This window comes from Bactrocera latifrons, unplaced genomic scaffold (genome assembly GCF_001853355.1).
Source record: "Bactrocera latifrons isolate USDA-ARS-PBARC rearing strain unplaced genomic scaffold, ASM185335v1 scaffold_9, whole genome shotgun sequence".
In the NCBI taxonomy this organism is placed as follows: Eukaryota; Metazoa; Arthropoda; class Insecta; order Diptera; family Tephritidae; genus Bactrocera; species Bactrocera latifrons.
In genome coordinates, this window is record NW_017537600.1 from 2,580,892 (window position 1) to 2,597,572 (window position 16,681).

Here is a 16,681-nt window from a genome sequence, read left to right on the forward strand (position 1 = left end):
TTATTCATATTTTTACAAATGCGTGATCACAATTGTATCTTAAATAATATAATTTTTACGACATAAATGCCCATGAAACGGAAATAGATATGTATTTGATTAATTGCAGGCTATTTTTTATTAAATGACTGGATATTCGAGATGCTTAAACAAGTCTTGGATGTTATTTAGTAGTAAAATGTCAGAAATTCGCTTAGATGCACCATAAAAACATTTGTCATTGTCGTTTATAAATTGACAATTAGAAATAAATAAATTTTGTCCATGGCGTCAAATTTTGCTACAGTTGAACCAAAAATAATGATTTAATATAGTTGTGTCTTAATGGTTCTTTTCTCGTGCAAGGTGCGTTCCAAAGTAAAAAGGTCTTAAAAAAAACAGAAGAAATGGAGTTTTCGGCAAAATCAATTTTTTTTATTCCAAATATTCTCCTTCTTTTTCAATTCAGCTTTTTTCATGGCCCAAAAGCATGTCGAACGAGTGTTTTAGCTCTTTGACCCGTATGGCCGCCAGTATGCCGGTGCAAGCCTTTTGAATAGCCTCTACGTCTGCATAAAGCTTTCTTTTTATGGTCAAATGCACTTTTCCGAAAAGGAAGAAGTCGTGCGGTGCCATATCAGGTGAATACGGGCAGTGATTAATGGTTAAAATGTGATTTTTGGTCAAATAAGCGGTCACAAGCGTCGATCGATCTGAGCAATTTTTGGTCGTCAGTCAATTTGTGCGGAACAAACCGTGCACACACCTTTCGTAAGCCCAAATGTTCGGTCAAAATGTGATAAATCGATGTTTTGGAGACGTTCAATTCCATTTCCATGAATTTCAATGATGATTTCGGCTGATTTTTGGTGAATTCACGCACAGTTTCGATGGAATTTCCGGTGATCACGGATTTTGATTGGCCTACATGTTGGTCGTCATTTATATATGTCCCCAGGACCACTTTGAAAACGTTAAAGCCACTCGTGCACTCTGCTAGGGAATAGGCAATCAGCGCTATAAACTTGTTTCATCAATTGAAACGTTTCGGTAAAAGTTTTACCAATTTTAAAACAAACACAATCGATGAGATGTCATGAAATTGTCAATGGACATTTGATAAAGAGCTGCTATCGCACTAGTCGACATATAGATGGCGCCACCAAGTTTACTTCAATTTATCTGTTTACTTTGGAACGCACCTTGTATATATGTGGGTACTTATATGTATATTTGAAGTATTAGATCGTTATCAGTAAACATTCAATTTCGAATTTTTGGATCATACGTTATTTGGCATTTTAGGTGAAGATATATAGTATATAGGTATATTTTATGTAATTCATATTAATATGCCACATACTAATAAAATATTCCTTGAGGTTCATTAAGTTACCTCACACCTTCAGTAACTGTATGAAGTACAGTCAACTGGATGTTCGAAAATCCTAATATATAGTAAGTTATATAGGGGCTAGGTGAAGTTTTTGTAACATAAGTATATTATACACTGTTATCAGTAAAATACGCTCTCATTTAAAGTCGTAAGTCTACGAGTTTCAATTGTATACCCCATACATTTACCGATATTTTCGGCCAAAAGTCAACTATTAAGTAATAATGGGGGTCCACAAATTCGGCAGCAGTCATAAGGTGGCCCCCATATATCCCTTAATAATTTAAGCTTTATATAGCTTTTTGATTTGTACACTGAAAAATGAAAGAATCAAATTATAATAATTAAAATAGGCGATGATTGTAGTCCGATTTCGACGATTTTCACACTGTTACATAATTGTAGAAATGCGAGAAGAATACCACGGTCTCGAAATATCTGATTTCACATAAAAGTAGGCGGTGCCACGCCTTTCGTCCAATCATTATCAGCGCTGCATTCTCTAATGCTATCTCGGGATTAAAATTTAATGTCTCTGGCATATTTAGTTATTGATTTATTGTGCTTTTAGTAGTTTTTGAACTTACATAAGGAATGGACGTGGTTATCTTCCGATTTCATCTGTTTTTGCAGTGTACAGTGTAGTTTAAATTGTTTAAGTTATATGTACATTTAAATATGTAAATTTATCTGTAGGAACTTCTTGCAAGAGTATAAATATGCTTGAATTAACGCAATAACCCTCATGAACTGCATTTACATCTGCACATCGCTGCTGAATCGCCACAAAAGCGATGAATTTCTGAAGCGGATGGTTACTAATGATGAAAAGTTTGCACTGTTCTTGAGCTCTTGAGCTCTTTCGGATTGCTCGTAACCCTTTACAGCGCCTGCTTGCTTTTACTTGTTACTTCTGCTGAAAATTGAGCGTTTACCAACAGGGAAGACGTGATTTTGGCAGCCCGCGGCTGTCCTGTGTGTCTACGGATTTGGGTCAAATTTTGTTGGTGTGTTCAGTAAGGTATGAAATTTAAAAATCATCTTCTTAGATGAGATATATTTCTATAGTGGCTTCTCCAACAAAAAAAATTGCCTGTTTTATGTTGAGTAAAGTTCTCGCATGGTTTAGAAAACCCAATTGCATTCCCACAAATTAACCGTTTGATGCGGCACACACGCGTATTGTGGTTGTAGCGGCATCATCGGGTCTTGTAAATAAAGAAATGAGGCAGCACAATTTTGAAAAACTTTCTTCCAGGAATAGGTTGAAATCAACGCGAAGGATCTCTGTTTCTAAGAATGATTCAAAACGTATTGGAAAATTGACATTTTTTGGTTTTGAGACTTATAGACATGGTGAAAGTTAAACCATTAAGAAACTGAAGTCTCCAGAAACTGTTCTGCCGACCATTTACCCAACTAAGTTCTCGGTCAATTTGAGTGCATCAAAATTATTTCTGGTGATATTTTTGATGACCAAGCCTTTTTACATCATTTTACTCAACATGAAATTATTAAACTGAAATATAATTATATTATTATTATTTTTTTTTTAACTTTGAAGACATGCTTATCTTTAACAATAAATTTTTCATTTGTTATTTGTTATTATCATAATTGTTTTGGTTTTTAACATAATTGAGATTTATGCTATATTTTATTTTAAGGTAGAGCAACCTGAACTTGGAACCACGTGTCGGTCGTTCTTCCTTTTCTCTGTTTTGTGCCAATTGGAGATTCCAAATGTAGGCAGGTCCTTCTTCACTTGGCCTTTCCAGGTCTTCCCCTTCCTCTGCTTCAACCGGCTGGTACTGCGTCGAATACTTTCAGAGCTGCAGTATTTTCGTCCACAAGCACGACATGACTTAACTAGCGCAACCGCTGTTTCTTCATTCGCTGAACTATGTCAATATCATCGTATAACTCATACAGATTATCGTTCTATAGAATGCGATAATCGCCGTTTCCAATGAACACACGAACCGTCCCCTCGAAAACTCCTAGGGCTGACCCATTAAACCCCTTGTAATAAACAATTACTGGACAAATTGAGAGACAACCTTTCATATACCCAACGAAATAGATTCATATTTCTATTATCAGATTTTTGTCAATTTATCCGCATTTCAAACAAACACGCAGTGTGTTGAACCTCTTTATTAACCATTTTTCCTATCATTCTAACTGCTTTACTTTTATTTTTCTAAGTGGTTTAAATATTTAACTAAAACCCATCATGGTCACTAATATATAGCCGTTACAACACCGCTTCAATGGCATCATTTCGGCATACTCGGTAAGATATACTATAGTACTACATAGGAATACAATCGTATATCGTATACACAAACACCATTAACACCTTGCCGACCATCAGTGAATTGCTTACTTTGCGTCAACCTATTGCAGACGAAGAGCTCTATTTGCCGCAAGAATTTAGGGAGATTTTTGCGTAACTTTATTCTAGATACTGTAACAGGTTGTACTTCTACTTTTCTAGAAATTACCCTGACATTTCAGATATATGTCCAACATGCAATGATTTCCGTACACCACCAACCACCTCTTTACATTCTCTATATGGTTTAACCATATCGACACAGCCCGTTTCAAGGGCGTACCGTTAGCTGATTTCGCTGACAATGAAATCAAACCTTACCACCCAACCACGCTATAACAAGAAACGTCGGCTATATACTAAACATGATCTTATGGAACCGAAAAGTGCTGCCAAGTAGATTGAAAGCAAGTGAGGAAAGTTCTCTGAGCGCCATTCATTTGCGAGTGACCAGAAACGATTTTTTTCATATGGCTCACGCAGTTCACAACTTTCGATCTTACACAATTATCCTCTTGGTAGACAAAGGACACCTGTTTGAAGGCGAGCTAAAGTGAGAAAGCGAACCATCCCTCCCCAGGATTGCGCGCTGGGTTTAAGAACGGACACGTAAAAAACGCCTCCAATGAAAAGAAAAAAAGGTTGAATACTTTACGCCGAACAAAAAATGTGCCGCATTATTTTTATATACTTCATACATATATACATATTAAATGTAGTAATTAGTTTCTGAACTGATTTTTCGATCACATTCCTAACACTCTTACTTATTTAGAAAATTACGTCATGCCAGCATGATATGGAAAAATAATAATAATAAAAAATTTTTTTTTCTGCTAAATTAAATATTAATGCCATCTATCGCGCTAATTCTAGCAGTTTTCGCTATCGCCACCTTTAAAATAACTTTGGCAGCAAAAAAGTAGAACATTGTCAACACATTACGGAACTTTAATACTTTAATTGAGTTCATTTCGAGCATTTCAACAATTGTCACACCCCGTCACTTAATACCAAATGAAATCAAATTGGTGACACTCAGCCCCCAAACGGACGCACCGTCATATGTACAAACATGTGTGGCATAATTACTCACGCAGGCAACGTAACGCGACACGGCCGAGCAGCGAAATAATCACCAACACACGCCTGGAGATAAGCCAGCTGTGAACGGACTAGGCCGATGTAGAGATAGAACAGCGGGCGGACAGCGAAAATATAAAGCTTTTCTATACATATGTAATTGTGTATGTATGTAAAAAGTGAGCTTAACAGCTTAGTGGTGTTCTAATAAGACAACTGCCGAGTGGAGCCGCAAAGCATCTTGTGGCGAATCAGTGAATCAACACGAGCGCTAATGCCAAACAGGAGTTTCGCATATGTCTGATGCTAATGTCTGCCTTTTATGAACATATTTAGCAGCTAGTACATACCTACAATCAGCGGCCAGCGCTGAGACGCCACTGTCATGCTGCTTCTTCCTTAGCTTGTTATTGTCATTGCTTTAGAAGTGCTGTGCTTGTTTGTTAAGGTGCTTTACCTGTGTACTATTCAATGCTTGCTTTTTCTGCTCTGCGCTTCTCCTTCTATTATTTTGTTCATATTTTCTTTTCTTTTTTGTTGCTGTTTAATAGCTGCTTATATAATAAAAATATCAAATTACGCCATCTGAAGACACAAGTATGTATGTATGCGCATACATCCATGTGAGTAACTACATGTAGCCAGCAGTGATTGCAACAATAACAACGTTGGTAAGAATGCTGTTTGTGGTTGGTGTTATCTGGTGAAGTCAAAATGCTGATGACCTTCACGCTTTTGCCAAAGAACATTTATTACGGCGGCGGAGTTGGTTTGTTCTCAAAAAAAATATAAAAAAAATTTTAAAAAAATTACAAAAATTTAAAGTAAAAGTTTATGAAGTTTAGTAGTATATTGTATGTATATGTAGTATATGTATATATAGTACATACATATGTATGTATGTAAGTATGACGGTAACAGGGCTATGCGTGCTTTATACAATTGTCATATTACATATCAAATAATCATATATGTACTTTGGATGAAACTAATGATAGAAATTATGCTTTACAAAAACAATCCGATTAAGTTTAGGCTTTTGGGGAGAAGTGTGTTCGCAAAATTTTTTTTTAGAAAAACGATTAAAAAAAATAAGAGAAAACGTCAATTTCGGTTGACCCGGGGCTATAATACCTCTCTCAAATAAAAAGTGTTCCATACAAGTACTTGATTCCGATCGTTCTGTTTATATGGTTTATATGAGCTATATGCTATATTGATTCGTTCTGAACAATTTCTTTGTTTTATTACCACTTATAAGGATTGCACCAAGTACCTTGGCAACGCGGAAGAAAGAGTGAAGAAAGCCAGCAAAAAGTGAACATAGAAAAAGATGGCTGGCGTAAAGATATGTTAGCTACACGCAACACTCTAAACATCTACTGTATACTGGGGGTAAAGAAAATCTAAAGATGATGGAACTAGCTACCTGGGTGCAAAACTGCAGAAGTCATGTGCAAAACGATACATCGGAAGTACACAAAATTCATATTGACACTCGTTAGAAGATACTGCAGGACCGTAGGCGGCACACGTCCGCAGAATGGGGTTGACAGTTCGGAAGACTGCACAAAATGCTTAGAGCAGGGCACCAGGGAAGCAGTGGATCATTTCTTCTCCTTCTTCTTTCTTCTGTTAAAAATCGCTTCAAGCGCAGGCATCTTAAATGATGACTACTTCTCTTGGATATAGGAACTGAACTACCTCTGGAGGACTAAAACTGGTGTATACGTGGCTAATTGGCCTACCAGAACATAATTATTAGGAATTGTTCCAGGTTGAGAACGTCTTGGAATCGACAAATTACGGTCCTCAACAACGCTAGCCTGAATAGCAGCAATATTTCCATTACTTCGAGCAGTTCTTATTCTTATTGGCACTTCAGTATTATGTGAAGAAAATGTATGCTCGAAATTTTCAACAATTTGAAGAATAGCGAGACGATTATTGCAGCCATAAAATGGGAAAAAATAATTATTTTGTTAATAAAATTTAATAATTTGTGAACTTTGTTCTTGCCCGGCATACTTTAGCCGATAAAGTCGGACAAAAGCAAAGGAGGTATTCCAGCGTCTCCTACGTATATATTCCTGCAGTTCCTGCATGTGTCAACGTTACTAATACCCAGCCGATCGTATATGATGCCAGTAAGTTGTGACTGTCACTAAGCTAATAACCGTGTTTCAGTTTTTTCGAGAGAATGACCTCAAAGTAAACACCAAAATCATTCGAACAGACTCGCGAGAGATGTAGAGCTGTCTTGTCTGACGATTTTCAAGCACCACTTACTTCACTCTTATAATAATAAAAAGTCTTACGGTTTTTTTTTTTTTTTTTTTTTTTTAACGGTGACTCATGTCCAGCTCTATCGCAATTTTCGACGACAGGCCTTCCGGAGCGTGGCGCATCTTCTACCGTATGAAATGAAATGAGCTTCCCAAAAAGGTATAGCATGACCCGATGCGACAAATAAAACTAGAACTACGCGCTCTGAGCGCCAACTAGCGAAAATACCGCAAGACTTTTTTGAACCTAATATTTTCATCAGCTAAAGAGGTCAAAGGTTGTCCAGAACACAGCATGCATTGAAGGCTTTGTATCTCTGCTAGGCTTGTGTTTTTGATAAGACTGAATCAATGATGGAAAATTATTGACTCGTGCTTAGTAGCGAATTCTGGGCACTTTTCGGCGTTCGCTCGCGTCAATTTGATAAGTTAACGTTTCCCAATAATGGTTTGACCAGGGTTTTAGAAACTCATAATACAGCACACCGTTTGGTCCCACCAAATACAGATTAGCGTCATGGATATTCAACTTCTTTTCGTGCTTGACGTCAAACGTATATAATCGATAATATATTTTTTGGGGAATCTCTGCAAGATATAGAACTTAGTAACTTTACTTGGCAGCACTCATTGATTTTTACTACTTGTCATTGAGTAGACGTCTGTTGGTTTTTGTTCTTCATTAAAAACGCGTTAATTTTAAATTGTTCAAGCAATAAGAACTAGTTAGCCCTGACTTTGTCTCCACTTTGCAGAAATTCTTTATTATAAGAATTAATTTTTAGTAATTTTTTTATTGTGTGCGCTTTTCAATGTTATTTTTTGTTGTGGCTCAAGTTAGTTGATTATTGCGTATGGTAATTAAATTCAAGTAATTAAAAATATGGAATGACAAGCACATAATAATGAATGAAGAAAGAAGAAGAAGCAGCAGTAGACACCAAGTAACACCATAAGATGTCAATAATCATATAATGGTGCAAATTTTTGATATTCCTCGCAGAAATAAACGAAAATTTAATAAAATTTAGAAGACACAAGTTAGAAAAAATCCAAATAAAAAAGCTAAGGAGGAACAACCGATAAGCTTGAAGGCAACATTCTAAGCACACACAAGAACAGGTGATTGGCATAGTGTTGCTCATGCAATTTTTTATGATCGCACAGTACAATTTCAGTTGCTTTTGTTTTTATTTTTTTTATTTTATTTTATTTTTTTTATTTTTTTTTTGTTGTACTTGTACTCAAACAATACAATCTAATACTGCTTTTTTGCTTTTAAAAATATCCGTTCTCAGCCACAGCCGGCATTTTTTTCGTTGTTTCGCACCTGCGCACACAACCGCCTTTACTTCAACAAAAAAACCATCGCTTGTTGTTCTTGTGCAGTTGAGACAAGTGCGTAGTGGGGATGCGGCTGATCTGCTGTCGTTTGTGCTGTGATTGCTTCACGTGTTGTTGTAATTGTTGGGTGATTACTTTCCGAGCAAAAGAAGGAAGTATGTAAGTACAACAAGAAGTTTTAATGTTAATTTTTTTTTTGGTGTGAGGTTTTTATATGTAAGTCTGAGCGCAGATGCCATTGATCTTTTATAATTTTAGGAAATTATAACTTGAAATTAAAAGGCATACAATTTGTCAGACAACCAATTAGTTGGGTGAGTCAGTATTCATTAAAAATAGAATTATTGAAAAAGAAATCAATGATGTAAGTTAAGGTTGTTGAAATAGGCGGGGGTTACTGATGAGATATTATTCCGGATTAAAAAAAACTTCTTGTTGTTTATAGGCCTTGATATCGCTTACACGGTTATAGCCGAGTTTCCAACAGCACATTACAAGTGTAGCCAGATCCTTCACCACCTTGTCTTTCCAACGAAATGGCCGTCCTCCTCTTCTTCTTTCCACGGCTACTGGAATGTTTTCATCAGAGCTGGAATGTTTTCATCCATTCGGACAGCATTACCTAGCCAGTGTAGACGCTGTCTCTTAATTCGCTGAATTATGTCAATGTCGTCGTATTCACCGTTGCTAATGCGCAAAGGATCATACATCTTTCGCAGAACCTTTCTGTAGAAAGCTCGTAACACGGACTCAACAGGACAGGGATAATGAGTGACTCATGTAATTTGGTATTCGTTTGTCGTGAGAGGACTTTACCTTTTCTATTCAGCTCTGCATGTCGAATTTGTTTCTCCACCAGTAGATTGAAGAAGTGCCACGATCACCCTGTCTGAAAACTCGTTTAGTATTGAACTGCTAGGAGAGGTCCTTCCCGATCTTGATGGTGGTTTAGTTATTGCTAAACGTCAAAGTGCAATTGCAACCGCCACCCAAGGAGGAGTCAAAGAAGGAGCAGACTCTCTATATATAATAACTATACACTGAGAGTGAGCTTCCTAGCAATTCTCAAGCAGGCGCACATGAAAATATAGTTAATTTCTCTAACTCTAATTAATCACATGACGTCATAACAGCTTGACTTGGTCCTCATTCAGAAACCATACGTTAATGGAGTGTATATTTGCTGAGGACACCGGTTTATAATTTATTGGAAAGAATCTTAGAGGTTCCCAACGGGGACGAACTATAGGGAAAGTGGTATTAGATGCTTAGGTATAGTGGGCAAGAAGCGAAGTGAAACCAATATTAAACGTAAATATGTATATTGCATAATTAGGAAAATCCGCGCGGCATGACTTTAAGCGGGCACCCTATGTACGGGTGTAACGTTTCATACACTTGTGAAAGAATTTATCATTTGCCAAAAAACGCTCGAAACTCGGGCTTATAGTTTAAAATACGTCATTAAGCCAATAAAAAATCGATTCTTTTAAAGGGCATACTACATCTCAAACTACCATAATATCCATAACGCAATTTCGTAGCTGTGTCTCTGGTTTCTCAATTTAAGTCGATGTACTCATCTATAAAAAGTGGCGACATTTCACTCCTAAAACGTCATTCTATGGAGGTAAATGGAGAAAATGTCAACTGAGTGATTATCTGTGAATGAATATTTTAAAAATTACCATCTTTCGACTATATTAAACTCACCTTCAACGAATAACGTAACTGGAACGGAAACAAGAATAATAGAGCCAAGCTTACGACTAGCAACATCGTTGTGCTTCAGACATTTGCTGCAACAGAAAAGCTCGATATAACGATACGTTCACATCGAAACGAAACGCAACCAAACGAAGCAAAGTTTTTGACTACACACAGCTTTTTACCCTTTGCCAAGCAACCGTTGCCATTTTTGTTAACGATGATGCATGGAACACAAAGATGGCGACAAACGACAGGTAGCAACTGTCAAAAATTAATATACACACATATATATATATACATAATATACATTTCCAAATCCCACTAATGTGTAAATTGTAAAATTATTCAAAACTCTGACGAACCTCACGTTATTTTACAAAGATCAGCATAAAATAGTTATGTTTTATCATTTGTAATAACAATTGAAAATTTAAAATAAATATATTTATCTATTTTCTTATTTTGTACATCAAAAATTTCGCTTTGAACAAAATATTAAAATTTCATTGAAGTGAATGGTCTTAGTATGGCAATATCGAAATTGTGTTCATACAAAATGGACAGCTGCGTTGTTATGTGTACATGCCGGCCATTGTTATATCGCTAGCGTCTTACAAATGTTTATCTAGCAGGCTTCACGACGCCATTTGCAGTTTACTGTCATGCAGTCACAGCACGACTTCAGCTGCAGTGTTGCCACTAATATGTGAAAGGAAAAATTATTCAACTCTCTAACAAGCTTAGCATTATTTTACTATCAGATAAAATAGCCCGAATATATCATTTACAATATCAATTAATAATTTAAAACAAAAAAATTGACTGATTTGCTTATATTTTGAAGAAAATGGCTGTTTCACTTTGAACAAAATATTTAAATTTTATTCAAGTGAAAGGTATTAGCGTGGCAACAACGAAACTGTGTACATCCACAATGAACAGCTGTGTGGTTAAAACTGAAATATCTGGACAGCACTGTAAATTATTTGAAATCCGTAAGTGTTTTTTGGATTTTTTAGGTTTATTTGTTAATTTAGGTTTCGTTAACAATTAAATGGTTATATTTCAGCCTTAACAATGGATGTGGATGACATGTTAATTTCTGAAGTGCGTAATCGACCATTTCTATACGATCTATCACATCCTGATTACAAAAGTTTAAAGAAAAAAGATTATGCATGGAGGCATATTGCTGTATGCCTAAAGTTGAGCGGTAAGCTAAACTCTAGATAAAGTAGATCATATTCTGATGTTCAATTTATTAATAGAAATGCAGTGCAAAAAAAGATGGAAGAGCCTCCGTGACTCCTATAAACGATGCAAAAGAATGAAGACTGATGGTAGTTCTGAAAGTACCAGGAAAAAATGGAGGTATTTAGAAGCGATGACCTTTTTGGATAACGTTAAAGATCATAAGCGGTAAGTAATAATGCATATGTGTGCTATACTTATTTCATAAGCTACTTTACAGTAGAATTCGAAGTTCAAGTGAAGAAATGGACCCTATAAGCGTAGATGAAGCACTGGATTTATTAGATGAGGATTCAACAAACTTGTCGTTCTCGGAACCAGAAAATTCTCCGACAAGATCTGCAGATGCACATGGGCAAAGGGCAAGCGCAAGTTCTCCATCCAGACCTTCTGATGCACGTGGGCAAAGGGCAAGCGAAAGTTCTCCGTGCAGACCTTCTGATGCGCGTGGGCAATTGGTATAAATTAGTTTTTTTTGTTTTTTGGTTTTATCTTGACAATTTTGCTAATTAATTAACAATCCAGAATTCGCAGAAAAAGGAAAGTGACAAGTTTAAACAGTTTTTGGATTTGGCAAGCGCAAGCATTTCGAACACTTGTGCGACATTCGTGGAAAAAGCACATAAACAGGACTCCACCGCACTTCACTTTTCCAGTTTAGCGGCGAAGATAACAGAAGCCGGTCTATCGCCAAAGGTAGTTAATCAAATAGAAGCCAAAGTATCGGCCATAGTGTTTGGAGAAATTGATAAATTTTATTCAGGTCATTTAAAATAGACGTACATAAATAATAGAAATATGATACAAATTAAATAATTTTGAAAATGTATAAGCACATAAAGTGCTTTATTTTAAGTTATATATATGCATTTGATTTGATTTGAAAATTATTTTTAAATTTTTATCTTTTTAATAGTGAATGTGAACCTGAAATGTATTTTTACTCGAACTACTAAACTTTTTAGTAATAAAGAAGACAAAAATAATATTATATGAAAATAATTATTATTATAAAGCATTATTTGATCTCCATTCTAAAATATGTTTGTAATTGAGCGATTAGCAGTTCTTGGTTGAAACGATTCAAGGGAATTTACTTCTCTCCAACAGAAGTGTATTTCTCGGTGGCCTACTGAATGGTCAGCAAGTTCGAGGATGAAAAAGTTCCTGACATTTTGCAACATTAAAAAGTTACCGTAGCTAAAACAATTTTGTCTCTGATCATTTGATACTATTAAATCTTGACAGGAACAAATTCAGGGAAATACTGCAGGCATAATCATTGTATCTAGTCGGTATGAAATCAAATTTGAAAATTTACCACTATTTAGTTATACTCGATCAAACCCATTTTAGAAAAAGATTATGTCTGAATTCCACACAGACACTTTTAAGACACTATTCGCGCGAAGTTGTATATGAATATATTGAAGGTATATGTACATATATTTACTTAAATACTTTTTTTCATTTTGTGTAAAATATTATTTTTTTATTTTAACAATTATTACTAAATACTCTACAAAGTCACAGATGCATAGATAATACAGATGTGTACATCTATTTGACATGTATTAAGTAACAGCGATACAAAAACAAACATTTTTGTTGTGTTAACTAAATAACGGCTTACAATGTCAAAAAGTCTTAATTGCAATCCTTGTTGAACAACTACAAAAGTAGCTAAGATTTAACAGAACTATAAACTTATTTTTTTTCCCTTTTACAAAATGCCAAGTGAAATAATAACCTTGCAGTTAGGACAATGCGGGAACCAAAGTAGGTTTAATAATAGTTTTGAACTAAACGATTTTAATTCAAGCAAATTAATATACAATTAAAATTATAGTCGGCTTTGAATTCTGGAAGCGCTTATGCTTAGAGCACGGTATTTCACCAAACGGTGTTCTGGAGGATTACGCCACCGATGGCTTAGATCGCAAGGATGTCTTCTTTTATCAGGTGGGCCATAGAAAAAAAATAATATGTATGTGCACATATTTATATTATTTAGTATCTTACCTTAGGCTGATGATAATCATTATATACCGCGCGCGGTTTTACTCGATCTGGAGCCACGAGTTATCAATACAATAATGACATCAACGCATGCCAAGGTAAGGGAGGTCTAGTTGTGACTTTTCTGTGTTAGTTCTTATTTTTCGCTACATTTCACATACATAGCTATACAATCCAGAGAATATATATTTATCGAAGCATGGTGGCGGGGCAGGTAACAATTGGGCTTCGGGTTTTAGTCAAGGCGAAAAATTACACGAAGAAGTTTTTGATATCATTGACCGCGAGGCAGATGGTAGTGATTCACTGGAAGGTTTTGTGCTCTGCCACTCAATAGCCGGCGGCACCGGTTCGGGTATGGGCTCATATATCATGGAACGATTGGCAGATCGTTTTCCCAAAAAATTACTACAAACCTACAGTGTATTTCCAAACCAAGATGAAATAAGCGATGTTGTGGTACAACCATATAACTCTTTGCTTACACTAAAACGTCTTACTGTGTGCGCAGATTGTGTGGTTGTTTTGGATAACACAGCATTGAATCGCATTGCTGCAGATCGCTTGCATATTGAAAATCCAACTTTCGCACAAATTAATAATCTAGTATCGACCATAATGTCGGTCAGTACAACTACTTTGCGTTATCCATCTTATATGAACAATAATCTAATTGGATTGACAGCACCATTGATACCTACGCCACAATTACATTTTCTAATGACTGGCTATACACCACTCACTACTGAAAACGATGTAAGTTTTAGAGATATATAATTATACATGTTTACATGCTGGGTTCTCCGTATATTTCAGCCAAATTTTAATGTACGCAAAACGACGGTGTTGGATGTAATGCGCCGTCTGTTACAGCCTAAAAATATGATGGTCTCTTCTGGACCCGACAAGACAAATCATCATTGCTACATCTCTATATTAAATATTATACAGGTATTAATTTTTCTATTATATATTATATTAGTGTGTTGCATTATAACTTCCAACTATCCTTATTCTTACCAGGGCGAAGTTGACCCAACACAAGTACACAAATCGCTGCAACGTATTCGCGAACGAAAACTGGCGCAATTCATACCGTGGGGTCCAGCTAGTATACAGGTTGCCTTATCCCGTAGCTCACCCTATGTGCAGAGCAATCACAAAGTTTCTGGTCTAATGATGGCTAATCATACGGGCATCACATCGCTATTTAATCGCGCTTTAGCGCAATATGATAAATTGCGTAAACGTGGAGCATTCTTAGATCAATTTCGCCGGGAGGATATGTTTAAAGATGATCTATCAGAACTTGATCACTCGAAACTAGTATTAGATTGCCTATCACAGGAGTACGAAGCAGCAACACGTCCAAATTATTTGCAATGGAGTCCAAGTAATGTACAACAAGGTTTCTGATTTTGTGCGCATTTACTATTTTCATATCGCAAAAAGTTAAGTTCAAAAATGAATAGCGTAGGAATTAATTTTTTCAATAAATTAAATATTTGAAACAAATTTAAATTAAATACTGTTATCCATGTTTTAAGATAAATATACTAACAGCCCTATTCTGATGCCCTCACAAAAATCACCATACTCTAGTGATGTTTCTCACTACAGTGAGGGTTACCTTATGCTGGCGATAATTCAAAAGCTCAAATGCTCTTTATTATCACAAATATCTATGACGTGTGAAAGCAGCCATCACAATACAAAAACATCTGTGCTTGTTTTGTTTTACATCAATATTTACATTTTTTAAAAAATATTTGAGTGTTATAACTAGCATGGAGGAACTGTTCTTTGTGTATGCGGCAATTGTTGAGGAGGAGGAAAATTTTGAAGTTTTTACGAGACAAAAGCGATCCTTGTAAAGTACTTATAGGTGAATTGGTGCCGCATGATGTGCAGAAGTCGAGTATATCTTTTGATCTGCGTTTCCTGGCGTGTTTGTATTTTTACGGGCATGGCTCTTACCAAAAATGCATTGGTAATAGTTATATGCTCTCTATGAGTCAGTCCCCAGTCAGTCAGTTGCCACATACACCAAGAACAGTTTCTCCATGCTAGTTATAACACTTAAATATTTTTTAAAAAATGTAAATATTGATGTAAAACAAAACAAACACAGATGGTTTTGTATTGTGATGGCTGCTTTCACACGTCACAGATATTTGTGATAATAGTGAGCTTTTGAATTTTCGCCAGCATACGGTAACCCTCACTGTAGTGAGAAACATCTTTAGAGTGAGTGTGGTGATTTTTGTGAGGGCATCAAAATAGGGCTGTAAGATTTAAATTACTAATGAGACATAGTTTTAAAATGCAACCCTAGCTCGATGTGATGTGTGGAAGCTATTCAGTAGTCAAGTTTGAAGTTTCGAATGTGGGTGTTGTTTTTCCTTGCATTATTGTTTCCGACACATATTTCTGATAAAAATAGTGAATCAGCGTCGGCATTGTTGAAAATATAACTAAATAAAATCAGTTTAAAACAATTTATTACTATCGTAATATAGAACACGAAAGTAAATATAATGGCCGCCACATTAAAGCCTTATTTAACCGCTGTGCGTCATTCATTGACCGCTGCTATGTGTTTACAAGATTTCCCTTCGCAAGTCGTGGAGCGTCACAATAAGCCCGAAGTTGAAGTTTGCTCCAGCAAGGAATTAGTTTTAACACCAGTTGTAATTTCACGGAACGAACGTGAGCGAGTGCTTATTGAGCCCTCTATCAATTCGGTGCGTGTTAGCATTGCCGTTAAACAAGCAGATGAAATCGAGAAAATCCTGTGCCATAAATTTACACGCTTTATGATGCGCCGTGCAGAGTCGTTCATAATTTTGCGCCGCAAACCAATCGATGGCTACGACATTAGTTTTCTCATCACCAATTTTCACACTGAGCAAATGTATAAGCACAAATTGGTGGATTTCGTTATCAGCTTTATGGAGGAAATTGATAAGGAAATCAGCGAGATGAAACTAGCTGTAAACGCGCGTGCACGTACCTGTGCTGAGGAGTTTCTAAAGCGTTTTTAAGTATATAGGAAAAATGTGAGACGTTTTTGCTTTTGTTTAAACTAAGGAAAATAATAGAAAATCACTTTGTATTCCAATAAACAGTATGTATTGTATGGAGACAAACGAGGTGCACGCTAAGCAGGCCAGCAAATAAAGTATTCAGCATTTTTATTACCAAAATTGCATTTGTTTACAATTCATGTAATCCGGTTTCAATTATGTATTTACATTACGATGCATTTTCATTAAT

At 35.9% G+C, this 16,681-nt stretch overlaps 3 protein-coding genes and 1 long non-coding RNA gene across 6 annotated transcripts; all 4 read left to right on the top strand.

The window, feature by feature from the left end:
- Positions 1 to 7,747: 7,747 nt before the first annotated feature.
- LOC108977481 lies at positions 7,748 to 10,145 on the top strand. Of its 2 annotated transcripts, XR_001994040.1 has the most exons (4): positions 7,748 to 8,025; positions 8,085 to 8,203; positions 8,380 to 8,584; positions 9,921 to 10,145. It is a non-coding gene; the product is annotated as an uncharacterized LOC108977481 (long non-coding RNA). The 2 variants fall into 2 exon arrangements; XR_001994039.1 differs by having other exon boundaries at positions 7,748 to 8,203.
- Positions 10,146 to 11,020: 875 nt separating this feature from the next.
- On the top strand, positions 11,021 to 12,258 carry LOC108977482 (transcription factor Adf-1-like). 2 transcript variants are annotated; one of them, XM_018947180.1, is made up of 5 exons: positions 11,021 to 11,130; positions 11,205 to 11,348; positions 11,404 to 11,554; positions 11,607 to 11,844; positions 11,912 to 12,258. In XM_018947180.1, the coding sequence occupies exons 1-5, from the start codon at positions 11,070 to 11,072 to the stop codon at positions 12,161 to 12,163; spliced, it is 846 nt and encodes a 281-aa protein (XP_018802725.1). In that variant the 5' UTR covers positions 11,021 to 11,069; the 3' UTR covers positions 12,164 to 12,258. The 2 variants fall into 2 exon arrangements, with proteins under 2 accessions (XP_018802725.1, XP_018802726.1); XM_018947181.1 differs by having other exon boundaries at positions 11,610 to 11,844; positions 11,912 to 12,257.
- Positions 12,259 to 12,961: 703 nt separating this feature from the next.
- LOC108977470 (tubulin gamma-1 chain-like) lies at positions 12,962 to 14,931 on the top strand. Its single transcript, XM_018947166.1, has 6 exons — positions 12,962 to 13,165; positions 13,236 to 13,348; positions 13,414 to 13,503; positions 13,571 to 14,161; positions 14,222 to 14,356; positions 14,429 to 14,931. The coding sequence occupies exons 1-6, from the start codon at positions 13,117 to 13,119 to the stop codon at positions 14,819 to 14,821; spliced, it is 1,371 nt and encodes a 456-aa protein (XP_018802711.1). The 5' UTR covers positions 12,962 to 13,116; the 3' UTR covers positions 14,822 to 14,931.
- Positions 14,932 to 15,782: 851 nt separating this feature from the next.
- Positions 15,783 to 16,611, top strand: LOC108977473 (actin-related protein 2/3 complex subunit 4). Its single transcript, XM_018947169.1, has 2 exons — positions 15,783 to 16,464; positions 16,534 to 16,611. Exon 1 carries the CDS (start codon positions 15,943 to 15,945, stop codon positions 16,447 to 16,449), a length of 507 nt encoding a protein of 168 aa, XP_018802714.1. The 5' UTR covers positions 15,783 to 15,942; the 3' UTR covers positions 16,450 to 16,464; positions 16,534 to 16,611.
- The last annotated feature ends 70 nt before the right edge of the window (positions 16,612 to 16,681 follow it).